At 40.0% G+C, this 23,831-nt stretch overlaps 1 protein-coding gene and 1 long non-coding RNA gene across 23 annotated transcripts; both read right to left on the bottom strand.

Annotated features, from left to right (window-relative positions):
* Window positions 1–152: 152 nt before the first annotated feature.
* Window positions 153–14,737, bottom strand: LOC100123537 (zinc finger protein OZF). 22 transcript variants are annotated; one of them, XM_032600516.1, is made up of 10 exons: window positions 14,445–14,726; window positions 14,240–14,358; window positions 13,040–13,184; window positions 10,680–10,790; window positions 9,794–10,418; window positions 8,923–9,015; window positions 8,400–8,486; window positions 6,785–6,940; window positions 6,303–6,606; window positions 153–4,076 (listed from the first exon to the last, which is right to left on the bottom strand). In XM_032600516.1, the coding sequence occupies exons 5-10, from the start codon at window positions 10,401–10,403 to the stop codon at window positions 3,812–3,814; spliced, it is 1,515 nt and encodes a 504-aa protein (XP_032456407.1). In that variant the 5' UTR covers window positions 10,404–10,418; window positions 10,680–10,790; window positions 13,040–13,184; window positions 14,240–14,358; window positions 14,445–14,726; the 3' UTR covers window positions 153–3,811. The 22 variants fall into 22 exon arrangements, 21 of the variants coding, with proteins under 21 accessions (XP_032456407.1, XP_032456408.1, XP_032456410.1 ...); XM_032600517.1 differs by having other exon boundaries at window positions 14,263–14,358; XR_004227825.2 differs by lacking the exon at window positions 14,240–14,358 and adding an exon at window positions 4,149–4,236 and having other exon boundaries at window positions 2,801–4,076; window positions 14,445–14,736.
* An 873-nt stretch (window positions 14,738–15,610) lies between these two features.
* Window positions 15,611–23,812, bottom strand: LOC116417572. The gene is made up of 2 exons (XR_004227826.2): window positions 15,952–23,812; window positions 15,611–15,862 (listed from the first exon to the last, which is right to left on the bottom strand). It is a non-coding gene; the product is annotated as an uncharacterized LOC116417572 (long non-coding RNA).
* Between the last annotated feature and the right edge of the window lie 19 nt (window positions 23,813–23,831).

Below are 23,831 nucleotides of genomic sequence, written 5' to 3'. Positions count from 1 at the left end.
CGCAGTTTGGAGCGGTAGCCGCGTCGTGGCGCTTCGATATTTGAATGTTTTGGTACGAATGTGATAGTGTGTAACAATATACAGTTTATAAAATAATTTATTGAAACTTAGAAATATTATCGGGGCAAAGTGAATAAAGGTAAATGCCATTATTAAAAATGAGAACGTCCCACGGACATCTTTATTGTTACTTGAATATCTGGTATAATCGTGCGCTAGTTATGATGATGATTTAAAATCAAAACGCCTAGGATTTTCTTTCCGCTTAACTAGTCAACATAATTAGTATGATACACGATACATTCAAATTAGACTTCTAGTTTATATCGACAACGGGTAGTTTCTAATGAAAAGACGCATCTGCCGCTTGTGTTTATCATCTCGCTCTTGTTTATTATTATTATTTCTCATACAAAATTCTATAGAATACGTGTATACACATCGGCTGACCCGTAACAGACTCGACAATGAAATTGCTCCAGACTTGCTTCGTCATTACGATTATTAAAAATCTCCAATTCCGCGTGTGTTTAGAAAAAGAAACGCATCACTTTAAGACGATGAAAAATAGGCGTTATAGTAGGTTCGTTTAATTTTCGTCAGCGCTACATTCACGTTCTTTCTCTCACCATTTGTGCAATATCAGATTCACAAGAGAATGCGTGGATATTTATAATATTCATCACCCTAACTTGGAACGAAGGATACCTTTGTGATCGTAGAAAGCGTAGAACAGACACTCTGGAAGACACTTCCATAAATCGCTTCAATTTTTTTATCAATACTGTGGAAGCTCGGAATCATTTGCTTTCCTTGTATAATTAAGTTAATTCCCATGTTTATTCATAATTTTAAATTTCAAAAACGACGTTACTGCAAGAGGCAACGAGCGGCTGCTCGGTTTAAGTTAAAATCAAATTTTAAAACACGTTTATTTTTATTGGTATTTTATTCAAAGGATAATGTAGATAATTATTATAATTAATAAAAGTCGTACATCTGTTTAAATAAACTCGTGACTCTGACACTCATTCGTTTAGAAGAAAATTGTTTTCATATACATTTGTAGAAAGACGACCATCTTTATTTTCTGACTTGATACGCATAATTAGGAATGTTAATTTTTAACTAAAAAAGCTTAACTGCTGAACTTAATGAAAAAAAAATCACTGGATTAAAATAAGCAGTCGAGCTATGCCTCCCCCAGTAATTCCTATTTAATTTTCATTTTCTAAACAAACGACTTATACATTATTTACCTAATTAGTTCCTATATTTATGAACTATAAGTTGCATTTTCGCGCTCTTTCTAACACACTTCACTCGCTCTTTCATACTCCCCACATGGATACACTGAACTTAAACTCAAAGTTATTAATTCTTCGTACTATAAATTATTACAAAATAATAACTGAAAAAATAAAATAAAACAATCTAAATTAGTTCGAATTCTTGAAGCTTGTAACTTGAGCTCTAAGTTCAGATACATGTATTTACAAAATTTACTTAGTGCCCTCAAGCGAAAAACTAAGGTTACAGCAAATAATTTTTTCCAAACACCTTTAGCTATTCACAAAGAATTGTCTTTATACATAAAAATGTATTTTATAAGTTGATATAATTTATTAAACGCAATAACAAGGATTTTAAACTAGTATCTTTCGCTTTTCTTTTTTTCTCTCAAGGCAAAAACAATAAAAAAATTAAACAAAAAAACATGGGGTGGTTCGCGTGTACAGATGTAAATAATCACTGAAGGATCAACAACGGTGAAAAGTGACATTGTCCGTTAAGTTACTCGAACGAAACGGATTTGATAAAAGTTTCTAAGCTAATCCGAAATACTGTAGCAGGTATTATGACCACGTACGAGTCAACTAAACGTAACCGAATATGATCTTCTTGTCTTACACAAGATTTAACAATAATAAGAGAAGAAAGAAAGAAAAATTATTCCCGATCCCCTAGTATTCGTGTATAAATTCACTTCACGGGCGAAAGTATTTTAATGATTAATTTACACAATTATTCAATGTTTAAAAAATTCGTTATTCGGTCAAATCTTTACTTTTACAAAATAAAAGTACGCCTGTGATTAGTATTCAAACCCTAAACGTGAAAGTATTGTCGCCTATACATGACTTATATTGGAAAGTTTTTATCTAGCTTGAGGATAATTTACATGTCATAGGGAATTTGAACACTCACTGTTCATATACCCTTTGAAGGTGATTTATCTTATTTTCTGTTTCTCTCCATTGAAAAAAAAAATTAGCAATGGGGTGGGTCTCATATCTAACAAGTGAAGATACAAAAATTAATGTATACACATATCATCTAAGCAGCTACTCGTCGTTTATAAGCTAGCGATCGCTTATTTATATCAATACTATCTACATGATAGTAGATGCCTCTAATGTCCATTCAATAAGATATTAATGTTATGTTCATTTTTTCTTCTTATTGCAGCGTTTCGTCCTCAAGGTTTTTCAAAATACAAACAGTAAAGAAAGATTGAAATGCTAAGACAAAAGCATTTATCTGACGAAAAAGGGAGTCCTATAATAGAGCAAATTTTTAATTCAGTATTCAGCATAAAAAAACTTGGATTGTCATTGAACAAATAAACGTGAATATTTAGTAGTTGTTTTTTACAAACTCGAAATAGTGCTTAAAGAAAAAATAAAATTATTCGAAGCTGCATAATTTATATTGCACCTTTTTGTTGTATACTTGAAGTATATACTCTTGCCGACATACAAACTCTGTAGGTTTGCGATACAAAAATTAATTTTGCTTGCTCGTTGTTCAAAGATACAGCATCATTTTTTATTCACGTCATACACTTAAACAAGTATAAATTATCCAAATCACAAAGGATCCTTTTTCCGCCAACATAGAACATAAGTTTTCTAAGTAACACACCATTGGAAGTGCTTCAAAAACCAGTTTACACGTGTATTGTTTTGTCGAGTTTAACAATAGTCAAAAAATTAACAGGGATCGTGAGACCGTTACAACATTTTTTTCTTCAATTTTATAGATAAATGTGTATTATCGTCAAAGAGAAGTTATGACATTTTATTACAACCGACGCGATCGTATTTTATTTTAAAATACGCCTAGAGTTAATAGACATAGTCTGTTGGTAATCTTCAGCATACTAAGAAACATACAAAAGCGCATATAAAAAGATTCGATTCCATTCGAATGTAGACTATTTTTTATACACATCTTCAGTACACCGTGGATTTGTATCAAAATCAAGTAAAAATACTGTACATATACAGATGTCGGTGGGTGAATGGGAATCATTCCTTTAAAAAATGCATGCTGTGAAAAAAATCGGAATTAAATCTCCGATGGACACAAGGCCGTGAAATGATCAAACAGAAAGTGAGTGTGTATGTGTTTTTTAAACCAAAGTCACAAGATTTGCAAGAAAAAAGAAGTCACCGACCCATTTAAAACAAACAATAAAACTCGCAAGTGCTCACGCTCCCCTGGCTTTACATAGAAAAGAAGGCTGAAAAATCCTCGGCTCGCGAAACATAATTATATCGTCGTCTCTCGGATGTACCACGCACTCTTACACCATAAACTCGTTCGTCTTTGCCACTTTCGGTCCATTAGCCGCGTCGAACTTTCTGCCGGGTTTTACGACCACAAAACGTACGTTCGGATAGAGAGAAAAAGTCAATAGGTCCCCTCAACCGATCAAAGCGTATCTGCTGCCATTCTCCTGTTGCTGCTGCTGCTGTTGCGGCGGCGGCGGCTGTGCATGGGAAACTTGGTCCGAGCCTCAGTTTAATCATTTGGGCTCGGGGAAGGCCACCTGGCACTTGTACACCTCTTCGAGCATGACGGGCTGTCCTTGGCTGACGGTGACCGGCGTCGTCGCGTTCACCACGACGACCTGTTGCGGCTGACCCTGGCCCTGCGCACTCGTATTAGCCTGAACGTTGCTTGCGTTGGCCTGGCTGTTGCGCGCTGCCGTCTGGCCGTACTTCTCGTGGATCGCCCGGTGCCGTTTGAGGGCAAACCGGTCCGAAAAGCCGATCTCACAGATGTCGCATCTACAGGGGAGATTAGCAGTCAGGACTGAGGATTACGTGACTTTTGTAAGTATAAGTGTCTTTGCCTCTTACTTAATGGTTATTTATTCGGAAGGAACAATGCCAATTGTTTTCGCGCAGCGTTTTGTCTGGTTGTCATTGCATTCGGCCAGTCAATATACTGGATAAGGCAAAACTTGTTTAATAATTCTTTCGGATTTGGGTCTTTTCTTTTTGCCAAAAAGTTAAATTTAGAAGGTCCGAGGCTTTGGGAACCAGTACCTGGACGGCAGTTTCTTTGCGGGATGCGCTTCTTTGTTTTGGCAAAAGGAGTTCTTACATTATTTCTACAGAATTATCTACTCTGCAAGATTCAGAAAAATCCCGATAACACATAACAAAGTACGGAAGCAGAAATGTGTCATTAGTTTTGTTAGTAAGCAAATAAAGAGCAAATTGAATTTACTTTACATAACTGAAGGTAAGAAGAAGTTTTATAACAGTTTCTCCATCGGCATACATGCGCGAAACAAATAAAAAAAGTAAGAGACAAAAATATCTATTCCATAAAAGTAAACGTGACTTATTTCATATAAATATAAAGCATTATAAATAAAATAATAATTTCACTTTTCTGCATAAAAAGCTAAAATCATTGAATTAACTAAAAAATAAATAAACAAATCATACTTGGTTAGTGATGTAATGGTAAAACTGAATAAATTAAAGCTCAGAAACTGTTTGTAAATGGTTTATAACTTATCGTTGACTCTTATTGATTTATGGTGAATTATTTGAAAAAAAAAAAAAAAAATAACAAAAATGGCACAATATTTTTCAAATCGGTCTTTCAAACAATTTCTGAGCTTGGTAAGTTTAAGCTTTGTGTCAGTTGCTCTATGAATAAATGGTTTCATATGTCCAGGCATTGGGTCAGTGACCTCAGAGATAGTTGAATATTTTGCTAAAATATCCAAAATTTTGCCAAGTTTAAAACGAATCACTATGAAAGAGGTAAAAGCGCAAAAATACATTAAAATGATGTACATTTTATTTTCTCATATTTATCACTAATAATGAATAATAAGATAGTTGTAGTTAATTGTAAAAAATCAAATGTATATTCATTATGTAACAAAAATTTATTTTTTAACTTTAACATGTTACTACAGTTGAAGAAATTTATTATACTCGAAAAAAAGATTGTAATTGGAATATTAGATTAATTTTTTAAAATCAAAATTAAAGGACTTGAAAGCCCGTTGATATAAAGAAATCTAAATTTTTCATATAATAACAGTGACAAATACTGGTTTAATAATCGTATTTTTGTAATATTAGTGGAAATATACATTTACACTATGCATTTCTGGCTTTTACCTACCTCGTGGAAGATCCTCTAGGTTGGCGACGCCTACAGGTAATATAGCAAATTTATTAGCAAAATAGTTAACTAATTGGCCGTATTTAATAATTAAACACTTATATCAGAATCGATTGAGAATCAAATTTTGTCAACTATTTTAGTGAAATATTTTACTATCTCATAGACATTGAAAGTTTTCGCTAGAATAGCGAAGATAATTTCTGACACTTTCATTACATTGCATAGAAAATTAAAGCAGTATTCTCAGGGTTGCGTACAGCGATGATGATGTATAATTTTACACATGGATAAGGCAATAGTAAAGTACACGTTCTTTGGTAAATGAACAATTCATATTGTATGTCAACTATTGATGTATTAGTTTATATAATCGAAAAAGAAGAGCCTATGGTTAAGTCTCTGTATTCCTAATGTGTTTGTAAATAGATCTACAAATGAATTTACATGAAGCGTAAGAATTTATAAAACCTATTAGAAAGTTTATGAGAAATATGATTTAAGAAGAGCAGGTAAGTAGCCGTTTTGATGTACACAAAGCTGTAGCATCTGTGTAATACCAGCTTCTCTCAATTAGATAAACGACAAAGCTTGATTTGCCTAATCTATCATCGATCGATCGATGATAAATCAGGGATGGATTAGAAACATTTCAGTGAATCGCATGCTCGACGTCGAAACTAAGCCGAAACTCGCACTAGCATCGCTGTGCACACTTACGGAGCTCAGTTAAAGCAACAACGGTAACAAACTTGAATCGAAATGAAAATCAAACGACAAAGCCAATACCACACCCGAGGCGCCTCAAATTGGCATTGTTCACAACTGATGATGCATCATATGATCCCCGTGATGATTTTTACCTGTGCGGTTTTTCGCCGGTGTGGACCTTAGCGTGATTCTTGAGGTGCGTGGCCTGATTGAAGGCCGAACCACAAATATTGCACCGGTAGGGCTTCTCGCCGGTGTGAATCCTGCGGTGGTTCCAAAGGGTCGAGTGCCTGGCGAACGTCTTTTCACAGACCTCGCACTGATAGGGCCGTTCACCAGAGTGGATGCGCTCATGATTCTTTAGATGAGGAGATTGCGAGAACTGCATGCCGCAGTGACTGCACTTGAACGGCTTCTCACCCGTATGTACGCGTCCGTGATTTTTTAGATACGCCGCTGAAATTGAAAGAGAAATAGAGAATTGCACAACTATTTTATCGTAAGGAAAATTTGGTAATCGCAAATACGTGACCGATGAAAATGTATGTCTACTTTTTGCTTTTGTTCACCATTAATTCATCTATAATTTATATACTAAAGTCAGTCATCGCTAGGATGGCTGGTCAATCCTTACCCTTAGCAAAAGCTAAGCCGCACACTTCACATTTGAACGGTTTGTCGCCGGAATGCAATCTCTTGTGAGACCACAACGAGGAATATCTTGAAAACGTGCCATCACAAACGTTACAGTGAAAAGGCTTCTCTTGGTGATGACTGTTTGCTTTCCCGCCTGCAATTGAAAATACAAACCGAGCGTTAGATTTCCTCAAAAGGGCCAGTTCTACAAAAAAGATGTGCTCGACGTGGATTTCATGAAATATATTGCGAGTCACGAAATAATCGGGCTTTTTTAAAATATCTTTTGCGATACGTACTTAAGAGGAGCTGTATACTTTATCACTAATTCCTTTTATTGTAAAATGATTTTTTTTCACTATTTTCTCTCTTGTCAACCAAAAAAGCTATTTAGCAGCCATATCCATTGTCTTAAAACATGATAAGGCGTGCGCAAAGAATAATTGTTATTTGTTATCTTTTTTCTCATATTATGTAAAAGTTAGTACAACGTTATAAAGAATCACAAATAAAAATTAGTAAACCAAAATAAATGAAATATAAAACATATACAGCTAAATACAAGTATAAACTCCTCTTTTCAATTGTATCGTGAAAGAAAAAAATTGAACTCAGACAAAGGTTTTAATTTATAAAGCCTTCTTTACGAGCAATAGTGTGAGTGTTGATTCGTCGGAGTATCAAATTTATAAAACTGTCCCTTAGGGGAGTGGTTTCGTTTTCTGCAGTTGTCTTAAATTTAGATGCTGACAGTTCTAGTCATATTAAAAAAATATTAAAAAATAATAAAACTAAAATATTACAATATATTTCAATTATATGAACTAAGGAGTGACACACAAGTATAATCATTGATATTAACAAAAAAATCACTTAAAGTCGAAATGTGAGTTATAACCACTTACAAATGTAAATATATTTAGTATCTTTTCAGATCATTAACATTATACTTGACGGTCACTGTAAAATACTGTCAATACAATTCGACTATTATAGATAATCAATACTTTAAAATAAAATCTATCTACAACACAAGAGCATGCAGAAAATCATGTACTTTGATGTAATTTACTTGCATGAAAATAATTCAAGACGTTGAGAAAAAATTATAAAGCGGCCAAAATAAAATATGGTTTTATAAGACAAACAAAATATTTCATCATGATGATAAACTTCACATCATAGAAAAATATTTCGTCAGTATTAAATAATTACTTTTGGGTTTAAAATTTTTTCTCAATGGGAAAGAACAAATCCAACAACTCCTTCTAATACCCCAAAGTTATATTAGATGGCTACTCAAACAATACAATAGAATGCATTGATGAAAAGATTTTCATAACTAAAACTTCAAGTAAAAGTAAGAACCGGTAAGAATAGAATTTACAGAGATGATAAGATAACGAAAAAATAAATAAATAAATAAATAAATAAATAAATAAAAAAAATCAAGTCGCAGAACTGTCACCATCTAAACAACAAACAAACCGATAGGGATTTCTTTGTCAATCCAAAAATAAAAAAAAAAATAAAAAAACTTTAATTTACAGAAATTCATAAAGAAAAAAAAGAGATCCCATACAATTCGTGGCTGTGATTTTTGTCCAACTTACTTCCTATGATGATACGGCCTGTCGCCTTGCAGCCGCTACACTTCGCGAGGGAACTGATTCCGGAATCTAGTTTTTCGTTGTGTTTACCTACCATACACCGACCGATGTACGATCATGACAGCAATGAAATGAGAAATGGAGGAAAGGTGGCTAGTGCTTCACAAGAAATGTTACCCAATAATGATTTATTTATAGTTGAAAATAGATTCAATAACAAAGATAACTTTAAGCATTCCTCAGATATTTCTTTTACGTTTAAGCATCTTAGGTTAAACAAATAATTTTAATTTTGATATATTTGAACAAGAATTCATATAAGTTATCAATAATAAAATAAAATAGAAATTCATATATAATGCCGATAAATGAAAATTAAAACTTATACAACTTGTACAAATAAGACAAATTTTTCTAGTATACTTTTAAGAAATTTGGATATAACTTTTTATCAAAATTTAGAATAAAATTGAGCGGTAACATTTCTTGTTTTATTAAATAGATATAATAAAAAATGGAAACTTACCGATGAAAATTATGCCCGTGCCATTACATTTGTGGCACTTGGTAACACTAGTGACACCGCGCCGCTTTACTGGATGATGACCAGGTTTGATAACTGAATACAAAAAATTGTTTAGTACAACAATAAATCAATATAATATTTTGATTCGTTTAAAATAAAATAATAATGACAAAATGAATATTCTTAAAAGATTGCAAAAATAGTCAGTTTAACCTTTCAATTACATAATACAATAGTATAAGTAAACAATTGTTAAGTGACTAAGAGTCATGTCAACATTCAACATTATCAAAAATTTGAGTGATATCCACTATGTAAGGCCAACTATGGTTGATGTACTTCAAATTTTGAAAACAATGCGATTTTATGCAATCTTTCGATTCAAAAGTGATTTAAAAAAAATGCGTTGAATTGTGCTTTTCCTCGCGATAAAGAAAATATCTTCTAACAATCTAATCAATAACTGCATTATATTGAATACTTTATGTGAACTTACCTTACTGCGTTTTCTCTTTTAATTTCTTTAAAACACTTTTTATCTTAAATGTTCACATTATACATTTTAAAAAATGATAAGCAAAATAAAAAGCACTTGAAACAATATATATTTTTTTAACTATAGATAGACAGCTTAAATAGTGAATATATGGATGCTTAAATTGACTATTTCCTTTTGGATTTTCATTTTCATCAATCACGTATTTACAATCTAATAATTTTTGTACCATAGTTACCGAGGTGAATTTATGAACAAATAAAAGTTCGAAATTATGAATTCCGTCTTCGTAGTACACAATGTCTGTTGCGTGCCACCTCGGTACCTAAGGATCAAAAGATGATCTAAGAAACAAAATAATCAAAAGACTCTTACTCTTCTTGATTTTGGTAGGATGGTGTTCACAGGGGTCCTCGCTACCACACGCTTCACAGATCTGCACCTTAGGCTTCGCGTGCATGTTCGTTTTATGACTTTTCAACTCTCCAGGCAAAGCGAAACAAGCTCCGCAAAGATCGCACGTGTAAGGTCTTTCCGGCGTAGTGGCGACTGTCACGGTTGTCGGCGTTTGAACAACGACCTGCAGGGGTTGTTGGTGCAGATTGCTTGGTGTAGAGTTGTGGATGCGTTTATGGTGATTTAAGAGACTCATATGGCCGAACACGAGACCACAGATATCGCACTTAAAGGTCGTGTTTGTCGCCAAGTTCATCTGATTGATGAGGGTGTTGTAACCGGGTTGTACGTCGAAGCGATAGTGGCCCTTATCGTCGGTCGTGATTGCACCGATCGTTCCCACCGCGTTCGCTTGTACCTTTTGCAGCATGTTGACATTATAATAGAAGGGAAACTCTGTAGTCGTAGACTGTTGACCGGACTTATCGTCTTTTTTATCGGTTGTCACGTACATCTGCTGGGTCTGCTGTTGTTGAGACTGCTGACCTTGTGCAGCCTGCTGCTGTTGAATTTGCTGTGGATCAAACATTATTTCTTTTTGCCCCTGTAAACAAAAACCAACACTGTAACTATTTTTTTCTTAGCGTATGCAGTGACACAGAAAGTCAGACTAATAAATATTCAAACATAGTTCAAACTTCTCACAAAAATCATTCTATTACTGGAGCAATTTTTTGCCTTTTTAATTTTTACAATGTTTAAAATTCTGGAACAATTACTTGACTCAAAGTGAGGCAGAAAATAACTCCTTGACTTTATCCCCAAAATGCTTGCAACCTGTTAGTAAAACAGTAAAAAGTCTCACCTGCTGCTAATCAGCGTATTTGGAGTTGCTCTGCTCAGTTTGTGTGAAACTGTTGGCCTGTTCTGCCAGTGTAAACATGGAACACGTTACAGTTGTCTGGATTTGCTGGCCCTGGTAATTAGAAAGATTACATATTAATTTGTTATTCTTATGCAAAATGCTTTTGTGATTAATAGTATGGTAGCCTAAAAAAATGGAAACTTTTTTAATGATACTTTGTAATCGAATTTATTTTGGTGCTCTTAGATCAGACATGATCAATAGGCAATAAATGGTCAAATTAGTCCAACCAACAAAGAGTTCTAATGAATTGTGCTGCAAGCACGTAATACATACAATTCTCTTTTTATGTACTAAAGCGTTTTGACAAAGTGATTAAAAATATCAGGCTATTTCAATCGATTTGCCTAAAGACAGTGACTTTAATTATAGAATACTTTGTTCTTTATTAGAACAAAAAATGGCAAGCTTTAAATGAATTAGAAGAATCTAGTGAGCAAAGCTTTAGAGTTTTTCAAACTATTTACGATTGATTCAACTGAGAGCACTGTCTGTAAAATCCAGTTTACTCGTCTCTAAACTGACAATGAATAATGAATCAAGATGACAGAAACAAATGGTAAAATTAAGCTAAACAGGAACTAGAGCTACTCTCTCAAGTACAGCACAGTGACAATGCGTCTTGAACCACAAGCCAACACTACACACTGGAATCCACACGGTACCATCCTGGCACTCTCCACTATCCAGCTGTTCGCGCTGAACAATCAGAAGTAGGTCCTCGCAGGACCTGTCCAACAAACTCGCAGCACTGACTCACCTCCAGGAAAGCGATTCATCTCTCCAACTGCATCAGCTGCTCCAAAAAACGAGCCAGCAGTCGGAAAAGCAAAAATATTTCCTCATCCAAAGGGAGTCGCGTGCGAGAGAAAGGTGCCGAGTGAGAGAGAGCGAGTGAAAAACAGCAGCAGCCGGGGAGCAAGTGGCACGGCTGCAGCAAGAGCGAGACGGAGGAAAAACACACGAGTATATCCGCGCGAGAGAGAAAGAAGAGGCTTATAGCTCGCGAATTTGCTCTGCATGTACAGCAGCGGTCTATCTATCTCGATGAGCGAAGCGAGACGGAGATAGGAGAGAGAGAGAGAGAGAGAGAGAGAGAGAGAGAGAGAGAAGGCCAGCCTCGCGCGCGAGAAAACGGAGCCGCCGTGCACGAGACACACACCGCGAAATGGCCGCTGTCTCTCTCGCTCGCTCTTGGTTCTGCCGCGCGGGAGCGAAAAAGAGAGAGGCGAGAAAGGAAAGCGTACGTCTGTCCTACCTACTCTCTACAGACCGAGTGTATATACCTATATATACACGAGCGGTGGTGAGCGAGGGAGAGAGAGAGAGAGAGCGAGAGCCGTCGTCTTCTTCCCTCGCGGCGGCTGCAGACGAGCAGCCTGCGCGCCTGCCAGGCAAGCAACAGAGAAGGAAAATGGCCGCTTCTAGGCCGACAGACGAAGAGAGAGGACGCGCCAACGTAACGCCGCCGCGGCTATACAACCAGGCACTGCGCCGCCGAGCCGAGAGAGTGAGAGAGACGACGCTTGGCTCCTACCCCCACTTCGCAACTGCACATGCTCCGATCTCTCTTCTTCTCTCGGCGGCGGTCCCGTGACGTTACATACATGCGCATAACGCGTACTTGTGTGGACACGTATATAATATATACACGTACGGAGCAGAGCGCGTCCCTGCGGGCGTGACGAGGACGGAGCTATATGGCTGCGCGCGAGCTAGAGAGAAATGCCCAGATTAGAAACGGATCGAGCTAGACGAAGAGGGAGAGATTAGAGAAGGAAAAAATATGCTCCACTATACAGCCGCCGACTGAATGAATAGGCCAGCCGTACTGGCCCGTTATATAGGTGTAGAACCGCGAAGGAGAGAGAATAAGAGCGTAATTGGACGTGGCGTTGTGTGCGTGCGTATCTATTATATACATGCATACGAGCTCGGTATAATGATTCAATAAGTGTGTGCAGCGTTGACTCTTGAAAAGGGAGCAGCAGCAGACAGACAAACAGGCTAACTGTTTTATGGAGTATGGATTTTCGGCCCTCTCTCTATAATACATAATGCGTATCAGGCCCGAGACAATGCCAGGTACACATAAGGAGGGCAAAAAAGAACGCGTATGTGGGCCAGGTGAAAAGCTGAAACACCCGAGTACATCGCATACAGAGAAAGGCCGCAGAGCGAGAGAGAGAGAAACGTTTGTACGTGTGGTGTGTGTGTGCGTGTGTGAAAGCGAGAGAAAGAGAGCCAGAATCCGGCGACAGAGACGGGGCTATATACACAGAGAGCAGCAGTTCACTCACATGCGACTATCTCCGTAGTAGCCTCCCAACGACGGCGCCTTCGCCGCGGTGCTCTTGCTCCGGCACTGCCATATTATGCGTCGTCGAGGACGCCAAGCTTACGACGCCTATGTGCCTGCACAACTCGCCTGTACACCAAGTCGACCTGGACACAACAGACAGAGAGAGAGAGAGAGAGAGATAGAAAACGGAGTTACACACTGACACACTATATTATGTTGTGCTCCGGTTTCCCTGCACCGTTACGTGCAAAGAGAAAGACAGAAAGAGGCTCGCGAGCGCGCGCGGAGAGAGGGAAAGGAAAGGGTCCTTTCTCGCGGCGCATAGCGTTCGTATCACCACTTACTAGCGCATCGTCTCGGGTTATAAGGACGCACTTGACCCCCGAAACGACTGGATAAATAGAAACGTGCGTAAAGTACGCGGCAGCAGCAGTGAGTGCGACAGAGACGGACATCGAGTGTTCGAGTGTAGTGTTATATGCATGTATACAATAAAGAGAAGCCGGCGCACTTGCTCCCGGGCGTCCGTTACGTATATCGGCGGCGTCGGTGGCGGCGGCGGGGGTGTTCCCGCGGTGCAAGAGTAAAGCGATAAAAAAAAGTCAGTGCGAGAGAGGAAGGGAAGACGCGCGTTCGTTTTTTCGGAGCTGTCTACCTGCGCGGTAGTCGTCTGCGCAGCCCGCGAAAAGAGAGGTTAGGTCGCGTATAGCGATGCTCTCTCTCTCTCTCTCTCTCTCTCTCTCTCTCTCTCTCTCTCTCTCTCTCGTGTAACCCTTTCTCTGTGCCCGTCTCACTCTTGCCAACGCACTCGATTCATCGACCTTATTTTTGCTTTTTTGTCGTATACTAGCTGCAGTCTCTCCCTCCCCCCCTTGCCTTTTTCGGTTACGTAGGTTATAAAATACGGTGTCCTAACCTAACTGTAGAGCGCGCGTGCGGCGATAAAGGCGGATTACTGCTGTCGTGTTACGTGCATTAATGCATTTTACATATATACAAAAGTATCGTACGATGGGTGTACGGCGGGAAGAGAGGCGGCTTCCGCCTGCGAGCGATTCACCGTTGCGCAGATCTCCAGATTGTTGCATATATAAGTATACATATATAGGATATATAGATAGGTGTCTAATAAAAAAGAGTGAGAGAGAGAGAGAGAGAGAGAGAGAGAGAAGAGAGACAGCGAAAGGAGGAAGCTTACACAATAATACAGGCCTGGCTTACTTCGCGAGGCGTGCTCGCGCGGGAATATCTTCTCTCCTCTTCCTGTTCCCGCGATTCTCTCTCGTTTAGCTTTCCCTCCTTCTCTTTCGCCGCTATCTACACGCGCACATGCAGAGACAGAGAGAAAGAGAAAGAGAGAGAGATGTCGACTGAGCTATGTATGTTTGCGTGTTCATACGTACGTGTGAGAGCGCTCTCCTCTTGTCCGTCTCTCTATCCGTGTTATATGTACGTCTGTCTTCGTCCAAGAGAAGGGAGAGAGAGAGAGAGAGTAGCAAGCTCAGCTCTCCCCGAGCGAGAGAGAGAAAGATCCCGCGTAGGTATATCGTCGTCCTCTATCGCGCTACAGAGAGCCAGTAGGTAGTAGCGAACCTGCACAGCGGCCGTCCTTTTCTCGCACACTGCGTCGACTAGCTGTTTCAGTCGCTCTCGCAGGTCGACTTGCGCCAGTAAAGCAGCTCCGGCCACGATGGTGGGGGTAAATCGAGCGCGGGAAGGAAAGAGACGGAATAGCCGCGCAAGGTCAGAGAGAGAAAGAGAGAGACGACGCCACGCAAGCCCCGGAGCGCGAGCGAGAGCGCGATCGAAGTGACGCCGTTGAGCTTTGGGATTGGCTGAAGGGAGAATGGTGGGGGAAGGCGACAGAGTGGGGGAGAGATGTATCTAGGGTTAGGTGGAGAAGAGATGCGTTTGGTGCAGCGCCAGTTCCGGAGGTTTGAATTTCCCGCCGAGTTCGAGAAACTCGTATGGCGGGTTCCGCGCGTTGCTGGACTCTTCGAGGATTGACTCTATATAGCTAGTTTTTTTTATATACTAGCAAAATCATTTCTTTAAAAAGTGACACGGGAAAAGTAAAGTCGCTGAAAATGCTAAATTTAAATTTCTGATTCAGAATGATTTTATTGTTATAATTGAAATTACATTTTAAATTTTGGCGCCATTTAACACAGATGTCGCTTCATAACCAATAAACCACGGCAACCAATCAGAATCACGTCCCGAGTAGAAATTCATTCACGGGTAAATTCAGGACCGGATAAGGTGCCTGAAGACATAAGAAAGGTCCGTATCCGGCACCGGTTCCGGCCCGTAATCAGACATAAGACCCCGCGGCGATAAGGACCTGATTTTATTTCAGGCTTATACCAGACAATGATCCGTCATGCCTGATGAACAATATTTTTTACTTCGCCATTTAAAATCAGGACTATGTCAGGTTCTTATCCGGGCATTTTCAGTAATCTTAAAATCAGAGCCAGATCAGGACCTGATCGGGACCTGAATGCTTGCAGTAATAATGGAAAACATTATTCATAGGATGTTTTAACAAATAAGTAAAACAGGGATGTTGCATTAAACATTTTATTTATTTATTTTTCTTATATTATGTAAAATACAAATTTTCGATTGAAATAAGGACAACTTATACAAAACTTTGTTACAGAAATACAAAACTTTTTAAAAAAACTTAATATTTAGTCTTTGCCTTTTATGCCTATGACCTTCCCAATCGTAGGCATTATTAATGATAGCCCCAATTATTTTACATAACACCTCATCTTCTATAACATTTTTCCCGAATACACATGCTTAAGTGAATCTAAAACAAATCATACACTTATCAATCAAAGTTTGACATAAAGAAAAGATAAAGATAAAATATTTCGTAATTTAAAGTAACAATTTTACCTTTCAAACATATATAAAAATTAGTTGACTTAAAAATAGGTTTCTTTGTACTACTTAATCTTTGTGCTGTGTGAGACGTAAGTATTTCCCTGGACAAAAATTTTTTCAATAATTTTGTTAATTCATCCAGAAATTCCTTATTATCTGCATTAACAGTGCATATAAGGTGAGCTTTCTGTAAAAAATTATAAATATGTCGTTAAATATAATAACAGTTTAGTTGATAGTTACGATTTCTTAGTTTCCTGCTCTCTGCAACTCTATACATAATGAATGTCCATATTGCCTGTATTATCAAATATACTTTTAATATTAACAATATTTATTTAGCTGATGCTATCGATGCACTTACAGTACTATGCTATGTTACACAGGTTATGTTGCATTTTTTAAGGACATGCTCCGGCAATGATATGGCACTAATACGTGGTACAGAAAACTTTCAGCATTAAGGGAGTGTTCCGGCAACTGTACGGTGCTGATTAGAAAAGAATTTTTTAACAGAAAATCCGGAGCAGGACCGGATCTTGGCGGGGTCTTATGCCTGATGTAGCGCCTGAAGTTTTATACAGGCGAGCCTGTTCAGGGCCTAATTAAAACTAAGGTTATCCGGATTGGCTTTCTACTCGGGACGTATTAAATGCTTCACAACAAATGCTTCAATACATAGGCCATCACTTTTTTTAGAGGGGATGTATATTTTTTTAAATACTTAGAATTTTTTTAATAATTCAATGATCAACCAATCCAAATAAAAAAAATTAATAATCGATTCGAAAACAGCGTTCATGCGCGATCTATTTGCAGCCCAGTAAAATCGACCGACGCATCTCTACAAATCACGCGGATCAGCCCCAACAAATCCGGGGGGGAATCCCCGTACGTCAACGCAACACGCGGTATTTAACGCACGCAAACGCATCTCGCGCGACCATATAATCGCCCGCTATCGCACGAGCTACACGCACCTCGTAATCCCTCGTTTCATCCTGCAGAATCGAGCGTATAATAATATAATCCAACGGCCCCTACTGCCACTGTCGGTATATATATATTCTCGTCCTCTCGTCGACCTGTGCCAGGATAAGGTGAGAGAGAGACTAATCGATTCGATGCATAATTGGCTGAAATTATCGAGGGACGACGTTCGTATAGTCTATACGTGTGTACCTGTGTTGCTTCAGGCGGTATAACGTATACAGGTAATCGCTGAGAGACTAATCCGTCCAGTGCCTTTGAAGTTCGACGTTTTCCCGCGCTTTGATTGCTTCGAGAGCTTTGTGGGAGGAAGCTTTATTGATAACGCTGTGGCTTTGACTTTTGATACCAACTTCTATTGTCAGAGTCATATTGGTATAGCGATTGGCTAATAATAAAATTATGAAAAATCAAGCGGAAGAGATGAATGACCCAAGAGCGTCTAAAATAAGAACGTCTAACTGTTGTGAGTTTCGGTTTAATAGCTTCTCATCCTTTTCAGCGAAGAAAAGACAGATGCAGCCGTGTCAACACAGAGCCGAAAGTTTCGAGCAACTTAATCCCTGTTTCCCATCCGATACGTCAGCTGTTCGAGTCTGGCGCTACACCAGGAAAAAACTAAGTTATCGAAAGTTTTCGACTGTTTCCCCGCGAAAAACTCGAAATAAAAAATACCCTGAAGCTCAGCTATACAACTTCAGGAAACAGAGAGACGAATTATTATTTCAAGTTTTCGAAAACTCGTTATCTCCGCCCGACTGGTTCCGAAAAGAAGTATAGTTGAAAGCCGAGGAGTATACGACTGTAGGATATTTTTATGCCGGGAAAAGTTGCATAATCCAAGTCATTGTTATAAATAAATTACGAGAGAGGAGGAGCATCTCGTTAGCTCGACTGGTTTACGCTTATTAAAATGCCGAGCTATCGCTGGATATGTCGGCCGCGGCGCCGATGCTCGAGTTTCTAATAATAATCGAAAACTCACACGCGCGTCAGGCTTGGAACAACAAAAACACTCGTATTTAACGTGTGTCACGGGGAAAAAAGAATCGGAGACGAATGGAATTCCACGAAGTCACATAATCCCGGACTTTCGGATCGCGATTATCGGAAGCTTTTGCAATCCCGACGCGTGCTCGTGTACCGGGAACTCGTCGTATTTAAACCTGTAAAAAATTCAGTCCATCCGTAAAACGGCCAGTCGAACGGCCCTAAAAAAGCTCCACGTTCTGAGCTTGCGAGCTTTATTTTCGTATACGCCCTATACGCTACACTCATATGAGAGCTTTTTCAGCTCAGACATTCCCTCTAGTCCACTTCTCGGATTTATCATTAGCGCGACGAATTTATCGCGGCCGGCGGTGAAAATGAGAAGCAAAAAAGAAAAGCAAGCGCGGGAAGAAGACGAGAGACAGCAGCGGGAGAAATTTCTGCCGAATGACTGGGAAGACGAAAATAATACTTACCAGAGCGCGAGCTCGACGCTGTTACGTGTATAACCGCGTGTCGCACACGTCGTCACGACGTTTTGAATCAGCCGGGCTATTCGCTGTTTTTTGCGGAAATTCGAAAAAAGAGAGCTTTTCTCGCGAACGAGATATATGGAACGTAGAGCTTTTCGGTGAAAACACGCGCGCGGTATAATACTTATCGAGAAATTCAAATTGCGTATAACGTATATCTCCGGTGCGGATCGATGTAAGTAGATGGGAATATAAGAAAGAACGAAATTGCCTATTCCAGCATTAGACCTAATAAAGAGCGCGAGGCGTTCCATTTTTCCAGCGAAGCTCGTATCGCTCGCGCGTCTGATCGGAATCGCGCATTTCTACTTCGCCACGCGGTATATCACTCGAAATGAACGTCCCGAGAGAGGCTTCGATGCTTTTATTCGTAAATTTTGAAAGCTCGGCGCTTTTTTTAAAATTTTTGGCCTTCTACGCTTATACAGATCGTCTTGTGCGTGGAAAGCGATGCGAATAAGCGTCTATCGAAAAACGATACGATACGACGTGCCGTGACCCGATGGCACTGTTCGGAAACGCCTCGGGCCATTTAGCGTTGTTTCGATTGAAAAATACGCTCGCTTGATATTGAAATATTTCTTTGGAGAAATATCGCTGTACAAAAGGCGCGTATGTACAAAGTTTGAAATAGTGTAGTATTTTAGTTTTGTCGGGTAAACAACAATACTGCGATAATGTAACGAAAATTAAATACACACGTTAATTGGAAAAGATTGTTCCTTGAATCGGTAATTTGGCGAAACAATCAAAACGTTATACGTTCAGGGACGCGTATGACGCTGAAGCGTTGTTTTCTATCGGTTTTTAATTCTTTCGATTTATCCATGCATGTACCGCTCGATAAAATGAAATACACGTTCACGTACCTCAAATCGATTCGGCCTCGTCAATCGTCTACAGTCAACGATTCAAACCACGCATGATATTCCATAAATGTACGATAAAAACGACGATAACTGCGAAGGCGAAAAGCAATAAAATTTGCAAGAAAGAAAGCAACCTTCGTCATAGGGCTCCAATCAAAATGTAATTTCCCATTCCCCACGCATACACGTGTACGAGGCGTCCCATGAGTCCCAGGCATTCGGAGGAATGATCTTGGCTCTGGACTCAGCTGATCGATGCACAGCTAGCGCATATATATACGCGTGCATAGCGTGCGCCGGTTGGCTCCCCGGTAATTGACCGAAATCCAGCACGACTTTTAAACAAAACGCCCTTGCGGACAACTGCAGCCGGCTGACCTGGTTGTATACTACTGTGCGAGGAGGCTTATGCATATATATATAGTCGTCAGGATTATTCGCAACTTTTGAAATTCCCGCGACGCACACGTGTTCGGTCTAGTTATCCGTAAAGTGTGAATTTTTGTTGTGTTCTTCGACATAATACACATAATCAGTCGCAGGATAATTAAAGCTCGGATGTAGTCGTCGGCACGTGTATTTTCCCGGAACAGTAATTGGCTTACGCTGTGCTTTTTGGTTTCCGCGTGGCTCTATTTCTTCTTTTAAATTTTTATTAGTCGAGCGTGAAAAAAGATTGACAAAGCTTTTTCGACGTACGGCAAACAAAAGAAGCGGTACAAAAGAATTTCGTTATTACGACAAAACAATATATACACACACACACGTGCGCTTTGCTTCATCCCTTTGACCGTGAGTAGGATTTATTCCAAGGCGTCCTGATTTTCGCCACTTGTATTCTTTATATATCCTATACCAAAGGGGCGAGCTCTTCTAGATTTCGTTTCCGGGAAATCCTTTGAAAATCTTCTCTATCTCTCGAGACGAAAAGTGAAGGAGCCTAAAGGACACGGCGGTGGAAACAAAATACAATATGATAAGTCGTTTGGTCCTAGTGAAACGTAGCTAAGGAAAAAGGAAAAATTAGCCCGAGAAAAGTGCGGCGAATCAGCATTTTTACATTGTAACGAAGGCTCTTAGGGTTCTACGGTGGAGAAAAAATTTTTCGCTGATGCTTGCGCTTGCAGGCGTTATCGCCGTCTAACACACGCTTTTTAGAAGTATAGGGGCGGTTTGGCGAGTCGTTAAACGGAGTCTTTAAATATTCTCACTGGGTGGTCCACCCTCTTATTATTATGTTATGGACCGCGTTTAGGGCTTTCGGAGATTACTGGCATTGTATTAGCTACAGAATGATTATCCAAGCTCGAAAGCTTTGACCGGGAAATTCAAATTTTTATTCAGCGCTGTGATCTCAGGAAGTAATACGCTATAGAATAAAGCTTTACTTTAATTTTCAATAAGATATCACCTCTAATCAATAATTAAATTTTGATACGAAATCACACCGTTTAATCACACATCCCTCATAACCACAATCCCCTCCGTTAATCAAAAATGTATTTCCATTAAAATCCCCCCATGTACATGCGCGCGCTTCGCGCCCTCTTCCCTCCTCCGCGATCCATCTCTCGACTCTCTCTCCCGCGGCAAAATAGCAGTTCAGTCGACGTCGCGACGCCGCAGCGTAAGCCCGCCCGCCCGCTCGAGGGAGAGAGAGAGAGAGAGAGAGAGAGAGAGAGAGAGAGAGAGCCTGTGCGCGAGTGATCTGGCTCCGGCGACACGTGCGCGCAGGTGTACGGCTACACCATAGTGTTGTCGTTCTCCTCTCTGTGTCATCACACTTGCATTGTGCTACGATCTCACAGTAGGTTCTTCGAGTGATGATACAGTGCGACGATTGTGCGCGATTTTTTTCCTTTCGGAAACGCCCTTGTGCACACAGAGGAATATCGTCGAGAGGAAACTTTTCTTGTATATAACAATAGTCCTAGAGAGAGAGAGAGAGCCGCGATTTCCGCGCGTAAGCCGTTTACGTGCGCTGAATAGTTCAGCGGCTACGATGTGCGTACAGACGAGGTCTCCGAGGCTCTTCCCCACAGTGGAATTTTGAAAGAAGACGAACTTTCTTGCTTTAATTTATCGAGCAATTAAAACTGGCTTACAGCTCCACTTTTACATTCGCGAGAATTTTTCTTTCGAATTTTTCAAAAAAAAAAGCTCGAGTTCCCGCTGAAAATTTAAAAATATCACTCTCTCCGAACTTTTTTATAGTACACCACACGCGCGCGCGAGAGAGAGAGAGTTGAAAACTAATACAAAGTTCACCGCACGGAATTTTTCATCGCGGCAGAAATGCAATTTGCCATTAGCAAAAAAACTCGATTGATTTCCGATACGTAGGTGTGTGTGTGTGTGTATAGGCGGGCGGACTTTTCAATCAGACCTTTCGCACAGCCTCCATCGACGCGTCCGAAGTGAAGAGAGAAAGGATCGTAAAGTTTATCGAGCTGTAGAACCCGAGTGTTTGCTTTATGGTCTCGTGTATTATCTGCGGCTGGTTAGAAATGTGGAAAAATCAACTGCAGTGTATACTCGGTATACTCGACTACCGAGAAAATAAACACGACGCGTACAAGCACTAGTTTTAATAACGTTCGAAGCTGTATAGCTGAATTCAATTTGAAATACGGGAAAGATTAATGGTGATCCTTGCAGCAGAGTATACTGAAATTTACTGCGAACGTCAGATTAGCTTCTTATATAGAGATTCACGTAACTTTTCCTCGCAGGAGACAAAATTATATAGATGAATATTACTCGCTGAATAAACCTCGTTCTTTTCAAAGCGCGATTTCCGTGTCAGGAGTGTAAAGGTCGCCGCCGAAAACACGTGACTCCGCGCATTGTGTAAGGTCAAAACTCGATTCGGAGGGATTCATTCGTCTTGCAGAGAGACTCCCTGGAATTTTTCATTAGTCTACTTTTTGGAATTGGCAGCAGCCCAGTGTTTTTTCTTCCTCCCGGTAAAAATAGAAGGTCGTTGTGGTCCGCAGAGTTTGCGCGAATTAACTCGTCAATCACGTATTTTAAACATATTCCGCGATAAATCATCGGAGAAAACAGGATTACACAGCGCCGAGCAATTACACCAATCGTCCCATCCAATTATCGCCGTTCGATCGCAAGAGAGAGAGGGAGAGAGAGAGAGAGAGAGAAGAAGTCTTTACACAAGAAGCCAGCCTCGGGGGCGGCGAAGGAATCTTCAATTTCCCTCCCATTATGTCCCATCGAGATCCAATCCTTTTCCATCGAAAACCGCAGATATATCACATAGACTCGCGCTTATGCGCAGCGCGTGATAAAAAAGGACACTCCATTTCCTTCATTACACACCTCGGTGGAGGTCCGCTGGGGGTTGCGGATATATCTGGGTTATACACTCGTAAAAGTAAAAGGGACGCGCGGGAGATTTCCTCTTCGTTTTCATCTCCGATATGGACCAGAGGCTTGCATACGGTTAGATTCTATTTCGACGACGTATCACGGATGGCGAAGCTTCAATCGTTTCGTCTCTGCAATCAGTCGCTAATCCCACTTATAAACTAGACTACACACACACACACACACACCTACGCAGCGGAACGAAACGGTCTCTCGTAAATCCACGCGGACGACATCGTATCTCAAAAGCATCTAAGTTGCGGCCAAGTGCGCCTACACTATTTATAAACTCGCGGGACAATGCCTCCGAGTCGCTTCTGAATAATCCATAAAGCAGAGTAAGCGCCTCGCGTTAATCACCCGTGCGTCTCTCCTTCTGTTTCTTTCCTCGCGGCGAGACTTTGTCGCGAAGCTGGTCGTTGTTTATCCTTGTTTTGGAATTTCGGTGGAAACGAGGTCGAGCAACTTTTTAATTGCATTACGATGTGCCGCAAGGACTTGCATAATCCGAGAGCTTCCCTGTCGAGTGTGTTGTACAGAAGGTGTATTAAAAATGAAGAAAAGCTTTTATGGATCGGTGTTCTACTATCTGCGGCGTATCTCTACAGAGAGATAGCTTATTTCAGGAGCTTTTAGGGATCAATCGTTCGCCGCTATTTCAGTCTCTGCGCAGGATATATATTAAAATCATTTTGATACGAGACTAGCTTATTGTGATTCTATGAAAAGCCGTTTTAATTGTAAACAATCGAGTGTATACGTATAATTCGAAGCAGAAGTAGGTCGAACAACTGAATCAGCTGATATTGCATAATGATGCTCTCTCTCTCTCTCTCTCTCTCTCTCTCTCTCGAGTGTGCATATACAAGCAAAGTATCCATTAGCCGGCAGCAGCCCCCTCGCGCGGAAATGCAAATTTCAGCGGGCAAAAAGCTGCAGGCTAGAACCGAAATTTCCATTACAGCCGAAAACGATTATCGCGTGAGCCAATAAGTGCGCGATGTGCAGCCCAGCAGCCGTGTCTCCGACGCACTCGTCGTATCGCTGATCAGCATCGGGAAACTTCAGACCTGTAAGAGACAAGAGAGATAAATAAGGGAAAATGTCGAATTCACCGAAGAAACGC

The sequence above is a fragment of the Nasonia vitripennis genome, chromosome 5 (assembly GCF_009193385.2).
Source record: "Nasonia vitripennis strain AsymCx chromosome 5, Nvit_psr_1.1, whole genome shotgun sequence".
Lineage (NCBI taxonomy): Eukaryota > Metazoa > Arthropoda > Insecta > Hymenoptera > Pteromalidae > Nasonia > Nasonia vitripennis.
This window is presented reverse-complemented; position numbering and strand designations above follow the sequence as displayed.

Excerpts from the sequence above, each read along its gene's own strand:
- LOC100123537 (XM_032600519.1), bottom strand. The coding sequence starts at position 10,403 with ATGTTTGATCCACAGCAAATTCAACAGCAGCAGGCTGCACAAGGTCAG. Across the intron at positions 9,016-9,793 it reads TCCTACCAAAATCAAGAAGA|TTATCAAACCTGGTCATCAT; the intron begins GTAAGAGTCTTT and ends TTTTGTATTCAG. Across the intron at positions 8,487-8,922 it reads CACGGGCATAATTTTCATCG|GTAAACACAACGAAAAACTA; the intron begins GTAAGTTTCCAT and ends GGTGTATGGTAG.